Genomic DNA, 18,853 nt, shown 5'->3' on the forward strand with positions numbered 1-18,853 from the left:
GATCTATTAGCTATTGTTACCCACTGGGAAGATCTGTGGTAACCAACAATGTCCAGTGTGCTAAGTCCTCGAAATCTGGAAGTGGGCAATACGGCAAATCTTCGCCCTCCATTGGCAGTTCGATCATAGCCAACCACGCCGATCATGGCAGCGCCCAGTTGAGCTTTTCTAGAATTGCTGGGCAGGAGCTGGGTATTCTAAAGACACTCAATAACGAGGCAAGTGTTGTCGAACAATACCACGGTTAGATGCCCGTGACAGAGGTCCAGCGCGCGGCACCTCGGTTCTATACCCTCTGATGACTAGTAAACTGGTCAGCGTGGGCCAAATGCTCAGGACAACTGAGACCTGAGGCCTCACGAAGGGCATTAGACACTATCTGATGGCCTCTAATGGCATGCCAACATAACTCTAACTTCCTTGGGTAAGCCGTAGAGACAGTGAACTCACTGAATAGGAGATTACGACCAAAGCTCCAGTGCCACCTCCCTGGACTACATAAGTACGCTATAAAATTCCTTTCTTTAAACCCACCGGCGAGTCCTAAATTTAGCATACTATATTGAAAATGTGATATGCACTGAACGGTGTAGTTTATCTGTTCCTCTCGGCTCCGTGACAACAACATTCATCTCCCTTCCGGCCCTGTCAAATCTCGATCTTCAAAACAGTGGGAATGTAACACGGTTTACATAGTCGATGTTGTCCTTATGACCTTCGATGCGTTCACGGCAGGTGCCGAAAATGCGGTCCCAGACCCGAGTCTGCTTGCCGTAGTTGTGGCTCTTTCTCCATCCATATCGGTGGTGTAGGTCATGGTCTTCGATTACCAACTCTGCATCAAAGATCTCGAGCAACCAATTGATAGTAGAGGGCGTGCTGCCGTGGATCCGGAGACCGCTATGTCCGATGATCTCAGAGAAGACGACATACTGATAGCAGATGTACCATTCGTAAAAGGACATGGACAACCCCATCAGCTTTAGAGTGCCATACGCAAGTAGTGGGATGCCTATTATATCCATAAACTCTTGCTCATGGTCCGCATACGCACCCAGTAGCGGGTGGGGGTGTTTCGTTAGGTGGTGTGTGCGATGGAATCTCCACAGCACAGGCACCGAGTGCATCAAACGGTGGTACCAGTAGAACCAAAAGTCCACCGTGATGCTGTAGAGTCCGATCTCCAACGCGAGCCAGCCCCCGTGGAAAGATAACGGGCGCTCCTCCGGTCGATAAGATAGGTAGACAGACATGGCCAGCCGAAGTGTGGGTACGGAAAGCAGTTCCGCCGCAACTCTTTCCACGCCAACATCAGGGATGTCATCTCGCCCATGCTTATCCCCGTCCAAGAAGCCGTAGACCTGACCGAGGCGGCGAATGGTTTGCGTAAGATGGATGCCAGTCCCATAGAAGGTCGTGCTATACAAGCAAAAGGCGGCGATAGGGTGGAGGGTGCGGCCGGTATAGGTCATGTATGTTTGTTGAAGAACGTGCGGAATCAGGGCGTGTAGCAGAATCCACAGGTGGACAGTCCATTCTCGTACGGATGGGATCTTGTCCGTCTTGGAATAGACTGGTACTTTTCCATCGCGGGGAGTGAGGCGTGTGCCCAGCAGGTCCAGCAGCCAGTGGGAGGGTGTCCATTGCGATCGGTCACCATCGCGCCAGGTCGACACCATAGAATCGCGGGGATTGCCTTTCGAAGTCGTCTGAGTCTCCATAGTTCACTGCCGTGTTCTTTCTTGGGACAAGAGACGAAGTTCAGGGAGCCAGATCTACATCGCCTTCAATCTTATATGCCTGGCGTCGGCCACAGTCGCTCGGTACCATGTGCGATGGGTATATCATGTGAGATCGACGGTCATCAGCCCCTCCAGCTCACCAGTTCTAGGTGTTTGGTCATTCAACGGTTTTGGCTCCATCGATGCGCCCCCAGAATGTCATCTAGGGTGCTGTTGGGGAAGAACAAGTGTCTGTCACTGGCTCTGTGTGGTGGTGAGCATCTGCCTCGGTCCCCGGTTGCTTTGGGCGATCACCAAAGCGGGGGAAATCCTATTCCATTCTTTGACCTCTAATATCAAAAGACCCGTCCAGGATACGATTGTTGCAACACAGAATTAGACATATTGGGGTGGACCCTGCTTCGGTAGGCTTACTACTGCAAGCACATGGATTCTATTGGCCTCTATTGGGGCAAAACTAGCACTTAGTCTGGTCTACCTTCCAGGGTTTAGTGGTCTCGCATCTAATTCCCAAAATGAATCATGACCCATCTTGAATAGGTTCATCCTCACGCATCTCAGCCGCTCTTTCTTCAGAGGAAAACATTTGGCTTGGCAAACGAGGGGTTGGTGCTTCCGCGACAAAGCACATCACCGCTCTTGGTTTAAGATAGGGCTGCCTTGCATGTCCCTACGGCGGGACGACGATACGCTTTGCCCGGGATGTCCAGAGAAGACCCAGAAACGTTAACGTAGTGCAGATTTCTTCGAGTGTCCATCGTATCATGTTAAACTAGTTTATCACCTGTTCTCCTTTGAGATCCCTTGTTGCAGGTGGTCCCGAATGGTAGAAGGCCATCACTCTCATTGCAAGTTTGGGAGAATACAGGACATCTTGACTGGGTCTGGAGCATAACTTTCGAGGAACTATTTTCATTGAAGGTCATGGTCTAAAGCCCCTAGCATATACTGATATCGACATCTCGGAATCAGTTGCCTGGTTGACAGCACTCTATCCCATCCCTCTCCCAGTAGATATTTGTCAAACATTACTATGTCGCAGCAATTCTGAAGGATTGCGTTGTGTCTCCGTAACTGGCATCATCTAGAGCCTAATTCTGACACGAGGATCACTCAGGGTGGACAGTAGCCATTTGAGATTACAGATAAGAATCTGCGTCTGGCCTTGGCTAAACTATTGTCATCAGATGGTCGCGCGTGCATCTTAAATGTGACCGATACATAAAACTGTCCCGAAGCCGGTTCGGGCGGCCGTATAACTCCGTGTTCATATTCCGTACAGTCTTTTTCTATTTCCTGGCAGGAGGGTATATTCTAACGCAACGGGGATTCATACTAAGTGAGCAGAAGCCCGCGGCCTCACTGCTTAATTTTCTCTCTAAAAGACCTACACTTCATGGTCTCCGTTGGGAGGAGTTGATTCCTCTTTTCATTGTGGATATTCCAGCTCTCTGAGCCTGATACGAACGAATATATGCCATAGAGGAGAAGCTGAAATCATCTACCTATTACATAGCGTGAGCTGGGAATACGCAAATAAGTGGCCGAGTCATTCATTTACATGTAGAAGACATGACTCTAATTCAAACTTGTGTCAATGAAGCGTAGGCCACACCATATGTACAAACATTAACCGAGCAGAATTGCCGATGTGCCTGCCTTTCGTACACATTTCCATAGGCCGCAGCAGATCACATCGCATACGTCCAGTTATTTCCCATGGTCGACCAAGCTGCTTCCCGGAGATTCACCTGGCCCCGTTGGGGACAATATAGGGAAGGCGTATTATTTGCAGCCGGCTCCGCAGCAAACCCCAACACAGATCGCATAAGCCGCTGGGCCATTAAGCCAAGCCACTGCGCACTGTGCAGCACAGTTACTGCAGCAACTACTGGCCTGCACCGGAGGTTCCGTTCCTGGCTGCTGCGCCATGGCAGTTACTGCAGTCATAGCCAGAGCAACAAGTGAGAGCTTCATGATGATAAGTCTAATTTGTTAGCCGAACGTCTTGTGCGAGGAGTATACTTGACGTACCTCTATCAGATTATTTTCCGGGAGGCGAATGGGGGACGACGTGTGCGGAGATTGGTATTTCCTTCTGGGGGACAAAATCGCAGTGGTATGGTTCGTAAAGCCTAGCAACAATTGGATGAATTGGAGAGATGAGTGTGATAATAATGAAGATTGAATGTAGTTCAGGTAGTCGATGAGGGACTCTGATCCAGCTTAAAGACCTATATTTATACCTGGCCTGCCACTGCGGGGAAGCACTGAGGATGGAGATATTCATGATTTCTTCCCCTCATACGTGTGGAACTGAGCTTTCAGCTGGCATTGTAGTTTCTTGATTGTCGGCTTAGACTGCAGATCTAGCTTTGGGCCCTTCCTTGGCTGTCCCAGCTATTGTGAAATTGCCTCAAATCATGTCTGTACTTCATTAGGGTTACTGCATCTGCCCGCTTTCAAGGCAGGTGGGACGATGGGCTATGACAACATTCAGTATATCATGTAGTCAGGTATACGCAGCTTACCCGGTGGACATTAGAAGATCGACACGTAAGCACGGCGTATAACATTAGATATACGAGGTTAGGTTAATTGATTGCTTGTCCAGCTTACAGTAGTAGATCAAAACTTCAGGCCCGATTGGCAATGACACCAAGCGCTACTGGATAGCTCAACCCACACCCAAGACCCAGTCTGCCCTGTGAGCAGCTCCGACCTCAATCCGAAGGGGTCAACCAAGGAAGAAGCGTAAACCTGGCTCCAATCGAAGGTAGCTATGCCCTACTAATTTTCACATCTCTAGCTGTCATTGTGACGAATTGTGGTCTTACAGACATCTATATTTACATCTGAGCACCTGTATGGTGTAGTAACACCCTCTAGGTCAAGCAACATCCAAGCATGAATAGATGATAGGGTACGTCCCGTGGCGACAAGTCTGTAGTATTTCAAAAACTAGTGGGAATGGGCCAAACCTGTTCCTACAAATGTATGGAAACTCCTACTGAGGCGTTCAGCTACTACCCCCTCGATAAGCCCTGAATCTCAAATGCCTCGACAATCAAGATACTCTACAGAACCCCACTACTGATGGGACTTTCACCCTGACAACTAGAGGCGAGGACTAATGATAGAGAGGCGGTCTTGATCGAACCGGTTTTACCAGAAGCAAATGTCACATTCGACCCGTCTAGATCTGAAGCATGGGTCTGCGATTCATAATTGGGTCATCCCAGCGCATATCCTACTACATCAAGCACTCATAGTTCAGCTGCCTTCATTTTCTAAGTAACTACATCCCTCCCGTTCCCTCAAGGACCGGGTGGATATTAGCCACCTCGATTACATGTTATTACACATATCAACCTGAATAATTATAGCATAATGGTGTTTGTACCCATCCAAGAGTGAGCAAGCAGTAGTAAACATTAGTTGAAGCCCGTAGCTTTCTCGAGCAGCGCCACTGTTTCTCCTCATTATGGCAGTCGTTCTGGCTGCGCCGGCGAAGCAGGAAAACGCAAAGCTATGGACAATAATGGCTTCGACCGAAAATTACATGAAATACAGACACGCACGTCAGACATAATCCACTGTTTTCAGATCGACACTTGCCTAGGCGCTGGCCAAGACCAACATGTCAATCACATACTGTAATGATCGTTCCCCAATGAGGGCTGGTCGACAGATTAAGGTTTGACACATCATGCTCGTTCGTTTCTATTCTACTGCGTAGAGATAATGTGCCTTCTACAAACCGCGCCAGGTAAAAGATGTTTATATTCACTTTCCAACCTAAACTGGCTTGCCGATCCTGCAAGTTCCTTGGTTAGGCGTACGGTTATTCACAATCTACGAACGCTATGATAGGCAGGCCTGCATTGTTTGGACGCCATGACCCAGGTCCGTCGTCATAGTATGATCGGCAGTGTGCTAGTGTATGCAACAACCTACATATTCATTACTAAAATATCCTTGACGGCCAGGCTTGGGGACCCATTTTTCCCCTGCGAAGCAAAAACACGAATGAATGGTCACCACGTAACCTGAGATTTGCCGGCTGTTGTCACAGTGGAGACGACCAACGACCCGCTTCCCGAAGCGACGCTGTGGAGAACGTTATTGGTAGATGTCAAGCCATTGTGAAGAGTGAAGAGCTGAAGATCTGCATCCTCCATGAGGGGAATGGATCGTGCACGGTTCTTTTGGGGGCGATATGCAACCCTCCACTATGAACATGTGGGGGAGCGTAGTCTCTGACGTTGATTCCTCCATGAAACGATAGGTCTGAGAGCTGCATGTTCTTCCTTGATATCTGCTGCGGCGTATTATAGTTTACAAGGCGTGCGGGCCGATAATAAATCGGCGTCGATTATACAAGGCTATACTGCTTCATGAAGCCACGACTGTGCAGTCCGGTTTTACAATAGAAAGTCGTCTCGCAACGAGGGGTTTTTCTCACTAGAGATACCGTATGGAACGACCCTATAGTGCCTGCATTGGTGATTTTCAAGCATTTCCTGCGAGGTACATGGACTCAGCCAGAGTAGGTGGCGGCCTGCTTATCTCTCGATCATATTCCTTGATGCGGGCAAGCTTTCCAACTGGAAGGCAACTGATGATCATCGAATGAAGGTCTTGGTCGGTGGAGCTGCACTTCCTTGCTCCTCTAAGCCTCCGTTCCCTTGTTACAATAACACAGACGTGAGGAGAAAGCCACTAACCATGGCTGTAGGACCTAGACGAGGCCCGGGAATACTTTGAAGACATGGCAATAATCATTTACTGAGGGCAGACTGCCCATCTCCTCATGCCGGCCATCGATGGGACGCTTAGCACACAATTCTCCCAATGGTCTTTGAGAGTCTATAAAGCATATTACATTTCAAGGAGATACAACTCAGCCGGTATCATTGCGTGGTAATAACATAGGATAAAAATCTGCTACTAACGCTAAAGCTCCCCCTAGGCATCCAATGTGTTGGGCTATCAGCAGGTTATACGTACTCCTCAAATGCAGACCGGCAGAAATAGAATAAAGACTTTTAACAAAAATCTATATACATCTACAAAACAATCAGATGACAACATACGGCATGCATAGTCGTATATCCAATCCCCAATCCTAGCCATAACTGCGGGAGTCAGTCTCACGTCGATGACGCGTACCTGACAGGAAGCTGTGCCGGGAGTCAATCAAGGTGACCTAGTCCCACATGTAGGAGAACCACGAATGCCTGCCCGCCTTGTCCCCTAATACTGGACACCTCAAAGCCCAAGCCTAGCCAATCGCTCCTGTCCCCGGTCGGTGAACAACAGCAGCCCGTTGAAGTACCCAACCACCCAAATCATGGGGTAACGCCAGTGGAACCATAGTGGATGTTCAGTCGCGCCGAACCAGCCGAAATGTCGATCGAGATTGTAGCACAGATAGTTGCAACTACTCAGTATCAGGAGCGACAGAATTCCCGTAAAATGTGCCGCTTTTTTGCCATAGTAGTGGTCGACAATGAAGCAGTTGATAAGCCCTCCCATCGCGCCGCCCATTCCAAGTGGACAGAAAACCAGCGTCCATAAGACTTTGTACAGAAGGTCTCGAGTACCCGTCATGATGAAAATACCAACTGCCAAGAAAATGACCTCCGCAAAAAGAGAATTGAGCCAGAAGAGGAGGAAGGGTCGGAGATAGACATTTCGTCGTTTCTGAGCAGTCTTGGTGTCCTGCTCTCCGGTAATCAACACTTGGTAGTTCATCGGTGCCATTGTGGTTGTGTGAATATCGCGTGGTTCAATGGTAGGGAATGACAATGTCCCGTAACTCAGTGTTCAGGAAGGGGTTTAAAAAGGTTTGCTCTTTCGACCTTGCAGTGCCGTAAGTCCCTTTCGATGTCATTCCTATAGCCAACCCCGAGGTTTCGGTACATGTGTCGCTTTGTCTTTCTAGTGATTAGCTACTCACCGAGGTATGCAGGATTGTTATCAGGATTCGTCCTACCCGAGGATTAGTGATCCGCCGGGGAAGTCCCCAAATTGCTCGCCAGTTTCTCTGGGGGCCGGAGGATTATTAAAGCCCCAATGATACGTTCGCCAGGGGGGTTTTACGACGCGTGTCGGGGCGTTAGGATTAGTGATCTTGCCGATCTACAAGGCATGTGCTCCGAAGACCTTGAAACAGTCTTCTCGTGGCTTGAATATCTCCCATATGAGCTGGATATGTGGGGAAGGTCCACCTGGAGGCGATCAGATAAGTCAAGCCAAACCTCAGGCATACAGAGCAACTTGCGGTCTGGCGTCCAACGGCTGCTCCTCGAAGGCAATCCCCACGAGGCCAGTTATCGTAAAGGTACCTAGCAATTCTTGGCTACAGTGCTTGGAGCAGGCCTCCACCTCCCCAAACACCGTACAGAAGCACTACGTTCCATATAAAACAAGACGTTGTTACCTGGGCACTTACCTCAAGAAGAAACCTCATCTCGTAATCCATACGCGAGTTCTGGGGCATCAACGCTGGCCGTCTGCCAACCAAGACAGGACTTGATCACCAGAAAGCTTGTCAGACTTTGATCCGGGTGATATCCCGTATCCAGGCTGTTAGGAATCGAGAGGACCAGGGCTCTATCTTCACCTTTCTATGCTCATAAAGGCGTACGTATGACATAGTAACTGTCGCTATTATATTGCTTCAGCGTTGGAAATACAATCCGTTCGAGAGCTACACAATCTATTGATCCACGGCTTGATAGCCACGATGCGCCCAGTCGCTTTGTCTCCATCGTTTCTTGTAGTCTTCCATCTCGATTGGCTTTGACGTAGTCGGCGGACCTTCGGCGAGGCCGCGCTCGAGGCGACCTTTTCGACGTTGCCGGACGCACCACATTGCGAATGCGGCCACGATAAGCACTCCAGCAGCAGCAGCCCCGCAGTACACGCCGATATGGGCCGCCTTGCCCAAGTCATCCCATTTTTGAGCCAGGGTCTTGGTCGGCTTCTTGTTGATCTCCGTTTTGGCGGTTGAGTTGCCGCTGCAGTGTCGATCAGTCATCTTCGCCCGCCAAGGCTATCACAAGGAAGCATGAAGGAGATCATACCTGACGACATTGATACTGTCGTATGAGCCCGAGTGTCCCGAATATGTATACTCTTTACCCGAGTGAAAGTCCTGGACGCGAATCCGCTGCACCGTCATTGTGAAGGGGAGATTGGTCCAGTTCACCAGACCGCCGCCCCACTCGATATTTCCAATCGACTGGGAGGCAATTCCCACCGGCCAATTGCTTACTTTGACTCGACAGGGGGTTTGTGGATAGTTCTTGCCGTAGACGGTCAGGGGTTCCGAGTAGTTGACCGTGCGCACCAATTCGTTATCAATCCACCATTCCAGGCGGTCCTTGTCCCAGTACGAGGTGTAGTTGTGGAACTCGGTATCGGCGTTGGCCACAGCATGGAACCCGCCGCGGTCACTCGTGGTCGTATTACCCTTGCCAAAGAAGTCGGATTGCACCGAACTGGTGTTGTATCCAACCCACTCCCAATCGATCTCGTCCAAGTCGTCCGACTGGAGAATCACACTGCTGATGATGCCGGCGCCCTTAGCCATCTTGACGTGCGCCTCCATGACCCCGAAGAAAATGTAGAAGTTGGACTGTAACAAAGTCGACCCATTTTCGGTCTTGATCGAAAACTCCGCCCCTTCCGAAGTATATGTCGGGACCCCGGTGGTCATATTCCACAGCTTCTCATCCAGTGTGGAGTTAAACCACCAGGTGTGCTCCGTGCCCAACGCCGGGTCGGCGGGACATGTATTGTTCAATGGGTTGCATTCGGTTTGGTCGTCGGCAATCGCAATCCTGGCCAGGGCACTCAGGATGCCGACATACCGCAAGGGGCGCATGAAAACGGTGCTGTCTTTGTGGCGCGGCTGGGTGTCCCGTCCGTAGGTGAATAGGGGAACACGGCCTGGTCCAGATGTAGTGGTACGGCGCAAGTCCTGTCAGCGGAGTAGGAGTTGGGGGAAAGGGTTCATGGTGTATGACGAGGAGGCGGCCATGCTGGGGATATACGCCAGGAGGCAAGCGTGGTAACGGCGCACTATTCCCTGAGGAACCGCAAAAGGGGGGGAAAGAAGAAACCCATCGCCAATCAGGCTACGTGCACTTCTCCGACACACTCTAGTGGGTGCCGAACTATCGGCTTTTCACGCGTGGAGCCCACGAGGCTATTTATAACGGGATAGGAGAACTCGCACGACTTCAAGCTCTCAGGCGCGCGGACAGACGAGAGAGGTCATTGTGGCGAGGTTCCCTCCCCACGTCGCTGGCGAGCAGAATGCTTTCAACATGTCGCAACTGTGATGTCTGTTTCCTCTCCACGGTTCGTTGTGAAGGAGGAGGGAAGTCTTCTGTGTGGGCTGCTGCCTGGTCGAAACCCACCAAATTTCAATGGCACAAAACAAGTGGATCCAGGCGTACGACGCCGCTAGTCCCAGCTGAGCCTAGTGGCCAAAAGCTTGTCGGCATTCGGATAAAGCGAGTCTAGCCTGTTCCGGTAAGGTGCGACATCGACTGACTCGGGAGAATCCCGTGAGCTCGGAGTTAAGATCCAACAATCTCTAGCAACGAGAAAATCCCTACAGAGGCAACACACTACGCATGCAGATGGCCGAACCAATGGACTTTCATATTACCCGTCTCTAATGTATCCTGTGCTCACACTTCCTTTGGCAAGTGCCAGATTTCATCCTCCTTTATTACTGTGATCCCACCCCCCTGCCTCTACCATATGATTCATCACGATATGTCATTCAACGAGTGGCCGAGAAAGATTATGCCGCCCGAATACCCACAGATCCTTCCGCTGCCGCGATAATGGGCGGTGGCTTCTCGATATTCCGACGGAAAATGTGCCGCTTGATAAAATAAGGAAGCCACACGGTCAACTCGTGGTGAATGAAGTCCTTTGTTGGGACCGAGAAGACCTCTGCAAAACAGGTTAGTGAAGGCTAGAGGAAGCCGAGCGAGAGGTCACTTACGATCCAACTCCTCCAGCGTCAGCTGCTTCGTCTCCCGGACGAAGCAGAAGATCATAAACCACGCGAGAAGGTTGAGTCCAGCATAGAACCCAACTGGAGCAAAAGTCAGCATATAGCCTATCGGCAGAGTCCAGGAATGTTCACTTACAAGCGCCAGTGGGAGTCATGACGGTCTGCATTCGAGGGAAGGTGAGACTGAGGATGCCAGCTACACATGTCTTCGTTAGCAGGACTGCGGTACAGTGGAGGCCGGAAACGCTCACCAAAGGTGTTGTTGATGCACACGGCCCAGGCCATTCCTTGCTCTCGTTGAATGGTGGGAAACACCTCGGCAGAGTACTGGAAAGCGACGGGCCCTTCACCCAATGAGTAGCAGATCGTGAACAGGTAGACAAACCTAGTCGAGCCATAATTAGCCTAAATTCACATTGGCAAACGTAGAGTACAAACGTACAGGACAACGGGTCCGATTTGAGACCCTCTGCTACCTTCGTCTTTCAGAAGCGACAGACCACCGGCTAATAAGAAGATGCACATGAAGGGGAAGGTCTTCATGGGTAGGACAGTCAGCTATGGCCTTGAACCAGGGTGGGGATCACTCACAGCCAATGTCAGGGTTCGTCGACCTTTGGTGTCGATGAGAAAGAGAGTAGGGATAGTGGATACGACTTGAATGGCCCCATAGCCGAGAGACGCGTATAAGGCCTGGGTAGGGGTGTAGCCGACCCTTTCGAAGATCGTTGAGCTGTAGAAAGAGATGACTGCCACGGGTTAGGATGAACCATCGACCAACCGAAGGGCGACTTACTGTTGATGCCGCACATCTGTTGAGCGATCATGACGGTCGAGGCACCATAGTTAGCGCGCCGAATCCGCGGCACGGCGAAACAGTCCCACATACGGGAGAAGTAGCCGGCGCCGCGAGCCTCCTTCAGCTCCTCTTCGTAGATAATCCACGAATAATAGTAGTCCCGGGCAGCAATGATGGGATGAGCTCGCAAGCGCAGCATGGAATGGTATCCGGCCGCAAGCTTCCCATGTTTCATGAGCCAACGAGGGGACTCGGGGCAGAAATATATACCCGCGCCGAGGATGAAGGATGGGATGAATGCCGAGCCGAGTTGGAGACGCCAAGAGATATCTCCCGTGTCTTTCACAATCACGTTGGCGCAGAAGCCCAAGAAAATACCTGCAGCGACCATTAGCCATGTTGGGAGACAGGCGACCGAAAATCACTTACCCGCTACCACCCACAGCTGCCAGAACATGACGAGGGCACCTCGAATTCGCGCTGGAGCCATCTCGGCGGAGTAGATGGGCACTGTAGCGTTCTTTGCACCGATGCCAATACCCATGACGAATCGTGCCGCGAAAAGCCCTTGCCATGATTTGGCGAAGGCCGACCCGATGGGAGTGGCCGTGAGACAGCAAGCCGTGACAAAAATCTCGCCGCGTCGGCCCAAGTAGTGGTTCAGTGGATCAACGATAAAAGCACCACTATGCCCCGGGTCAGTCAGAAGGCCAACCGTATCATCCTTTCTCACACACTCACATGAGACCTGCCGTCAAGAAAATGATGGCATTGATAATTCCCACGATCCATTCATTTCTCCCTTCTCCGGTCAGGCCAAATTCCTGCGGAAAAGACAGGTTGGCACCGTTGGATCCCGTCTGATCCCATCCTTGGGTGGCGGCTCCGACGGCGCACAAGGCAATCGAGTACCAGAGCATAAAAGGCCCGTGCCATTTATGATCGCGCTCGTAGGCGAGGGCGGTGCGCTCCTCCTCGTTGAGATCGGTAATCATCTCGAAGCGCTGGGGGTCGCGCGCGACCAACGCGGCGCGGCCGAACAGATCTGCGTGTTCAGCCATCTGGTGCGACTCGGCAAACGCTCGGGCATTGTGCACAACTTGCTCCGGAGAGCTGCGCTGTGAGGGGAAACCACGTCAGCATCAGCGATGGACCTAGCCATCATCAAGCGGCCAATCTCACCGTCAGCGGGTTCTCAACGAGATTGAGAGCGAAAGACTCGCGGCGGTCAGCGGGGTCCGCCAGTCCTGGCTTGGTGGCCTGATTCAGGGTCTCATTGTGAGCCGTCACACCGATGGATGTCTTTTCGTCCATGGTGGTTGTTGGGGGTTCAGGTAGAGCTTGAGAGCGATGCGACGTGGATGAGTCCCCTCCGGACTCCTTCCTGGCTTTTATCTCGCGGGGTCGACGAGCTCCCTCCCCCCGTGGGGATGACCTTAAATCTTTAAATCCTGCAACCGGTCATGGCGCGATACTGCCAGCGCCCCGTGGGGAGAGATCCTAGCGTCGTGGCTCGGCGGGTCATCCAGACAGCAAATTAGGGTACGCTGCGGGTGGTGACTGGTCGCGTGGTTGCGAACTTGACCCACCGGGAAGGCGGTCAAAGCGGAGGTGAAAGAAAACAAGCCCTAGAATCAAGACTCACATAAGACTTGCGGGGTGTCCTGGCAATGTCTTGTCATGGTCTTGGTTACCAATAGTGCCCTCCAAGCAAACCAAATTGTTTCTTAGCAGTCGGGAGATGGTTAGAGCGCCGGAAACCTACCTTCTGATTCTCACGGGAATCGTGATACGAGCGGCAGCACCGAATCCGACAGCCGGCCGCCACCAGCCGCCCTGAATGCAACCTTTGTGATCAATGTGGCTTCCGGGGGAGGGAGCCTATGAAAGGTCCAATCCCGAATCAGACCATGCCTCTCTTGATCTTAGGTGAGAGACGGTCCTTCCACTAATCAGAAATGCGATTCCCCGGGCATTTCCCTGATGCGGGAGACTAGCGCAGCCACCAACGCGGCTTTGTTCTCTACTGGTGTCTTCGGGATGGCCTCAGCAACTTTGATTAGCTGCTTGGCAACCTTCCTGCACTTGGGTTTGCCAACCTAAATGCCACGCGAACTCGCCAGTACCAAAGAGTCTTTCGAACCTACCAGAAAAATCAAAATTGTGCCAAGGATATGGTATTTTTCTCCATGGTCTTTGTGATGAGCAGGGCACGCTTTCAGACAACCTTTTTCTTTTGTCTGTTTCCTTTGTCTATGGAATACTGTCTCCCATGGGAAGACTGATGCATGACAAGCCGATCATTGTCGGAACCAGCCTTTATAAAGCTCACCCATGGATCCGAACAGGGCGCCTTGTCGGAGACTAGTGGGTGCGTCAGTGCTACCCTTGTTGGATTCCTTCTGTCAGCCTGGTGTTTCGCCGAGGGTCACACCTTGTTTGCCCAAGTTTTGCTTTTGCCGATCAGTATCCTTAATGGCCTTAGCCAGTTCGGAATTAGCCAAAGGAAACTGGGGTGCAGTGGATAATAACACAACTAGCCAAGGCATGCACGGAGTTGGTTTGATCCTAATCCTTTGCACCGTTCTTAGGCCTCTTCCGGATTCCTTGCCTCTCCCGTTTGTAACAGTGAGTCAGGCCGATGCGAAAAGGAATTCCGGTCCCTACATCCCGGTGAAGCATAGAAAAATTCAAATCATCCTTAGACAAACAAAAATGGGGCGCAGCGACCCAGACGCCATGACTTCCACGGCGGGTACTTTCTCCTTATTTTTTTTTTCTTTTCTTTGTTGGTAGTCTGGACCTTTTATCCGACAGCAATAGTTTGGCCCCTCGTTCGCGTATGGGAAGATAGCATCGAAAGACCTGCTTTTCCCCAGGTCATGGGGCGTTGATTTCTCTTGAACTCAGGCCTAGCCCACACAACATTTACTCTTTCTTGCAAAATGGCTAGCGAGCTCGACAAAATCGTTGCATCGTTTATGCGGTCTCGTACGATCACCATGCAGATATGCGGGCACTAGGCTTCCCAAATACTGTCTAACAGTATGTTTGGATTGCTAGAGGCGAGATCTCGTATCAGAATGCCATGTCGCGACTCAAGTTAGCCCGCCGCGGTACGGACCACGCGCCATGAGATAAGACGTCGCTGACTCGACTGGTGGCAAAGAGGTCTCGAAATCCCTCATAATCCAGTTGCACTTGTCGCTCACACCTGTCGAGTAGCTGTCGCAGATTTCCTTGCATTTGCATTCGCTCGGAAATTCGGCTTTTGCTATTCGTACGAGCGTTAGAGGTATTGGACAAAAGTCGTGGAACGGAGCACTACAAATGTAGGCAACCCTGCCTTCGTGGATGCCTATATCAAGTGTTTTGTAGTTGATCAGGGCACCTGCCATGTCCGGGTGCCTGTATCGTCAGATAAATATGCCCTTTAGTAAGCTCGCACACTAACAAGAGGTGCGGTGCCGTAGTTTACTTCGGGCTTCTCAGCGAGGGGGGCGCCAAGAGATTCGTTGTATATATCGTGGATTGCCATTGCGCCATTGCGCTGGAGTTTCCGAGCTATGAGATACTCATCCAAGATTGGGTAATCAACGAAGGAATAGATGATGCGCAGAGTTCATGAAGTGCCGATGAACTTACAGCGCGCCTTCCTGCTTGAGTGAGCGATCGCGATCACGATCACATCATGTGACCTGCATGCCTCAGGCTGCCGTCACGTTCTGGATGATCAGATCTCGCATCTCGTTGCCCGGACAATTATCGACCCAGCGAAAGCATGCAAAGGGGTCACTATCCAGAGTATCAATCCAGGCCAGGCATAGTTTTCCAGTCGAGAAGCAACATCAGGGCCTAGTTTAATGTCAAGGCCCCTCCATCATTTTAAAACTCACTTTCCTTGTGTTATCAGAAATGCTTTATTCGATGTGCACGGTGTCTATATGTCGGGTACTAACAGCCACGGTTGCTGGGAGGTATATATATCCGTCCTCGCTCAACTCACCTTTACAAAGTATTTCGATAGTTCAGCTTCCTAGCATGACTCACTGTGTTAATGTTTTCAATCGCTGCCGATGTTTAGCTATCTAATCCGTGCCATGTCATCCTTCGACTGAGCACGGGGGCAATCAGTCTTGGGGTGCTGCCCAGGTGGACGGTTGAGAGGATGAGGAATTGTGGAGATTCATTTAACAATCAATCTGGATCATGCCAAGATCGACAGAGCGTTATTTCCGACGAGAGATCTTTACCAGATTAGGGTGCTGAAGCCGACCTTGCCATAATCTCCGAGATCCCTCATCATCTGCAGAAGGCGATGGGATTTATTCCAACATGAGCGGTGTTGGGCACGATATACTGAATAACGATTAGTCGTGACAGCAGTCCTTGATTCCTACCCAGCGGAACCATGCGTTTCTTCTTTCCTCTAGCCATTCCTGCTATCATAGCAGGTCTAGTCGGAGCGCTTGAAACAAAACAACTATTCAATTTCTCCTCCGCAGTTGCGATCGAGAATAGCGCCCTCCGGCCCGATGGCAGCCTTCTTCTCACCACCTTCGATCAAGGTCGTCTCTACACCCTCAACCCCTCCCGGCCCAATCCTCAAGCGGAACTCGTCGCGGCACTCCCCGGAGCGACCGCCCTCTGCGGCATTGCCGCGATCGACAGCGACAAGTTTGCCGTCATAGGTGGCATTCGAGGCAGCTACAGCTACACCAACGAGACGATATACACCGTGGATTTCAGCGCCAGCCCCACCAATCCGAGTATACAGGTAGTCTCTCGGCTGCCCCATGCCATTATGTTGAACGGCATGGCCGCCTTACCAGCACATCCGCATGTGGTCCTGGCCGGGGACGCACGGCTCGGGGCTGTATTCCGCGTCGACACAGACACCGGGGCCGCAGAAATTGCCTTCACCGATCCCTTGCTTACTGCACCTTCCAATGCATCCACCCCGATTGGAGTGAACGGGCTGAAGATTGTGGGCGGTTATATGTACTTTACGAATACCGCAAGAGAGATCTTTGCGCGGGTACCCATTGATGACGCTGGACAGAAGACCGGTGACATCGAGGTGATTGCGACGCTGAATGATGCAGATTCATATAACTGGGACGATTTCGTGGTCCTGGACGATCTTGATGTCGCCTACCTGGCCCAGCCGGATACTGCCGTCGCCCAAGTTTCACTGGATGGCGAGCAAAATATTATTGTTGGCGGCGGGGACGATCATACGACGGTGGTGGGACCGACATCGCTGTCAATCACACAGGATGGCAAGACCCTCTATGTCACAACTCGAGGGGGCACGGTGAATGGATCTGTGTATGGTGGGCAGGTGGTTCGGATCCAACTATAGAGGAAGGATACGACAGGTATGGTTTGACTGCTGAGTCCATCTTGAACACGGGCGTCGCAGGACCAAAGGGAGAATGTCGATATATTCAAAAATGCTAGAATCTCAGAGAAGGATTGAACCCAAGGATAATTAAGACGGCCAGTGGATGTATATAATCTTCAGTGCCAGAACCCACCCTAATGGCTTTCTGGCTTTCTATTCAATATAAGGGTATTGTTGGCTATGGCCTCTCTCCATCAAGTAACCTCCTTGGGGAATTTCCACCAGTCACCGGCGTAAAAGCCTTACGCCGAATACTGTGACGGTAAAACTACCCACTTCTAGCTATCAAGGGTGAAAAAAGAGAAAGCAAGAGAGGAACATTTACAAAGGCTGGAAAGCCGAACCCTAGAGCGTGACTGACTTCCCTGTGCTCCGTTGGAATCTTTAGTATGGCTTCTTTGCAACCTCCCTGTATTGCACTGACTTTCAGTGATCATTTAGTACCCCCGTCATAGATCGCAGCTCTGGCGCCGCCGTCTTCCTCCCTCTGCTTCTTTCCCTTCTCCCTTGATATTATGATATATGGTGTATAGCACATGGGTCTAGTCTTATCTGATCCAGTAGTATTCAGACCTCCTCGCCTTGCCAGGTAGATTTCATTTATGTATCTCTGCCTTTCAAACCCTTCTAAACCGATACCACTAAGATCTTATACCGAAAGCGAAATTTAATTCACATTTTGACTGACCCGTGAAAAAGGCCAAAATATTCCTAAAGTTTGAATTGAGGTGCTGGTCTCTTCTCCCAAATTCTGGGCAGAAATCCTTGATGGCTGGCGAAGTTCGGTGTATGTGTTTAGTAGTCATACAATCATATCTTGCAAAGTACGACGGCAATGCCTGAGACTTGGTGTGGTCAATCTAAGAACTACCAAATGCAATCTAGATTCACAATCCTACCCTCGACTGCTGGACTCTGTCACTTAGTTTCGTGATCAACATGCCCTTATTCAGCGTTTCCTGTTTCCGATGGACTTTCGAATCTCCACAATCAATTTTACTGAACTAGCACCGAGCATAGCAGGAGCACTTAACTACAACGGAGCCGCAACATGATCTCTGCCTTCATATTAGGCCATAGAAATGCTTTCGATGTTTGGTTTCGCGGCCGCGGTCCATGATCTTTAATGGCCAAGTCATAGTGAATGAGCATTTGGGCCAAGACCAGACGAATCATATCCGCCACCATGTACCGCCCAGGGCTGGAGGATGCGTTAACGATACTGAGTCTCGGCTGCTAAAGCACCTCTTACCAAGCGTGATGACCATCCTCAATGTTCAGGTCAAGTGGACTGGTTGATATCAATTTATGGATCTCGCTGTGTCCAACATTTTGTCTTAATCGATAATAACGGAAGCCATCAAACATGTTAGGGTTGGAGTACTGGTTTTCATCCAAGAGGGCCGGAGAATTAGGAGAAGGATTAGCGTGATCCTCTCACTAAAATACAGGTGGGCCAAAAAGGGCGGTACGTATTGATCTTATCAGAAACTCTCTGGCCGGGGTGGAACTGCAGGCCACAGAGTGGCATCGATCGATCGATATTATAGTTGGTGGGCACAGGATTTTTCAAGATGAGCGGTTTCCAGTGGAATCTTCAGCCGAATCTTACAGACTACCTTCTCCGCCAATCAAAGGAGATTTGTCGGTCGATAAACCTTCGAAACCCTTGCGTACTCCGGAGGCATACGTGGTAGTGGCTGTATCATGCGGCATTGTTAGGGTTTCGCTGGAGATTAATCCCACAGTGTCTACGTTGAATAGCCATCTGTGTGCAGATGGATAGATGAACGAACGCCCAGAAGAAAGGAAAAGTTTACTCACTTGAGCCGCATCTAGAATCAATATTTTCCGCCATTTTC

The 18,853-nt window shown here is 50.7% G+C and overlaps 5 protein-coding genes across 5 annotated transcripts; 1 reads left to right on the plus strand and 4 right to left on the minus strand.

The window, feature by feature from the left end:
• Positions 1-662: 662 nt before the first annotated feature.
• Positions 663-1,721, minus strand: ABOM_001799 (sterol desaturase family protein; the record flags this gene model as incomplete). The annotated part of the gene is made up of 1 exon (XM_022528929.1): positions 663-1,721. The coding sequence occupies one exon, from the start codon at positions 1,719-1,721 to the stop codon at positions 663-665; it is 1,059 nt and encodes a 352-aa protein (XP_022393480.1).
• A 5,292-nt stretch (positions 1,722-7,013) lies between these two features.
• On the minus strand, positions 7,014-7,508 carry ABOM_001800 (uncharacterized protein; the record flags this gene model as incomplete). Its single annotated transcript, XM_022528930.1, has 1 exon — positions 7,014-7,508. The coding sequence occupies one exon, from the start codon at positions 7,506-7,508 to the stop codon at positions 7,014-7,016; it is 495 nt and encodes a 164-aa protein (XP_022393427.1).
• Positions 7,509-8,466: 958 nt separating this feature from the next.
• On the minus strand, positions 8,467-9,636 carry ABOM_001801 (glycoside hydrolase family 16 protein; the record flags this gene model as incomplete). The annotated part of the gene is made up of 2 exons (XM_022528931.1): positions 8,467-8,767; positions 8,834-9,636. The coding sequence occupies 2 exons, from the start codon at positions 9,634-9,636 to the stop codon at positions 8,467-8,469; spliced, it is 1,104 nt and encodes a 367-aa protein (XP_022393428.1).
• A 930-nt stretch (positions 9,637-10,566) lies between these two features.
• ABOM_001802 (facilitated glucose transporter) lies at positions 10,567-12,898 on the minus strand (the record flags this gene model as incomplete). The annotated part of the gene is made up of 10 exons (XM_022528932.1): positions 10,567-10,721; positions 10,774-10,866; positions 10,922-10,981; positions 11,037-11,170; positions 11,228-11,322; positions 11,377-11,534; positions 11,582-11,962; positions 12,014-12,270; positions 12,326-12,702; positions 12,767-12,898. The coding sequence occupies 10 exons, from the start codon at positions 12,896-12,898 to the stop codon at positions 10,567-10,569; spliced, it is 1,842 nt and encodes a 613-aa protein (XP_022393429.1).
• A 3,097-nt stretch (positions 12,899-15,995) lies between these two features.
• ABOM_001803 (uncharacterized protein) lies at positions 15,996-16,949 on the plus strand (the record flags this gene model as incomplete). The annotated part of the gene is made up of 1 exon (XM_022528933.1): positions 15,996-16,949. One exon carries the CDS (start codon positions 15,996-15,998, stop codon positions 16,947-16,949), a length of 954 nt encoding a protein of 317 aa, XP_022393430.1.
• Positions 16,950-18,853: the final 1,904 nt, after the last annotated feature.

This window comes from Aspergillus bombycis (genome assembly GCF_001792695.1).
Source record: "Aspergillus bombycis strain NRRL26010 chromosome Unknown contig00007, whole genome shotgun sequence".
Lineage (NCBI taxonomy): Eukaryota > Fungi > Ascomycota > Eurotiomycetes > Eurotiales > Aspergillaceae > Aspergillus > Aspergillus bombycis.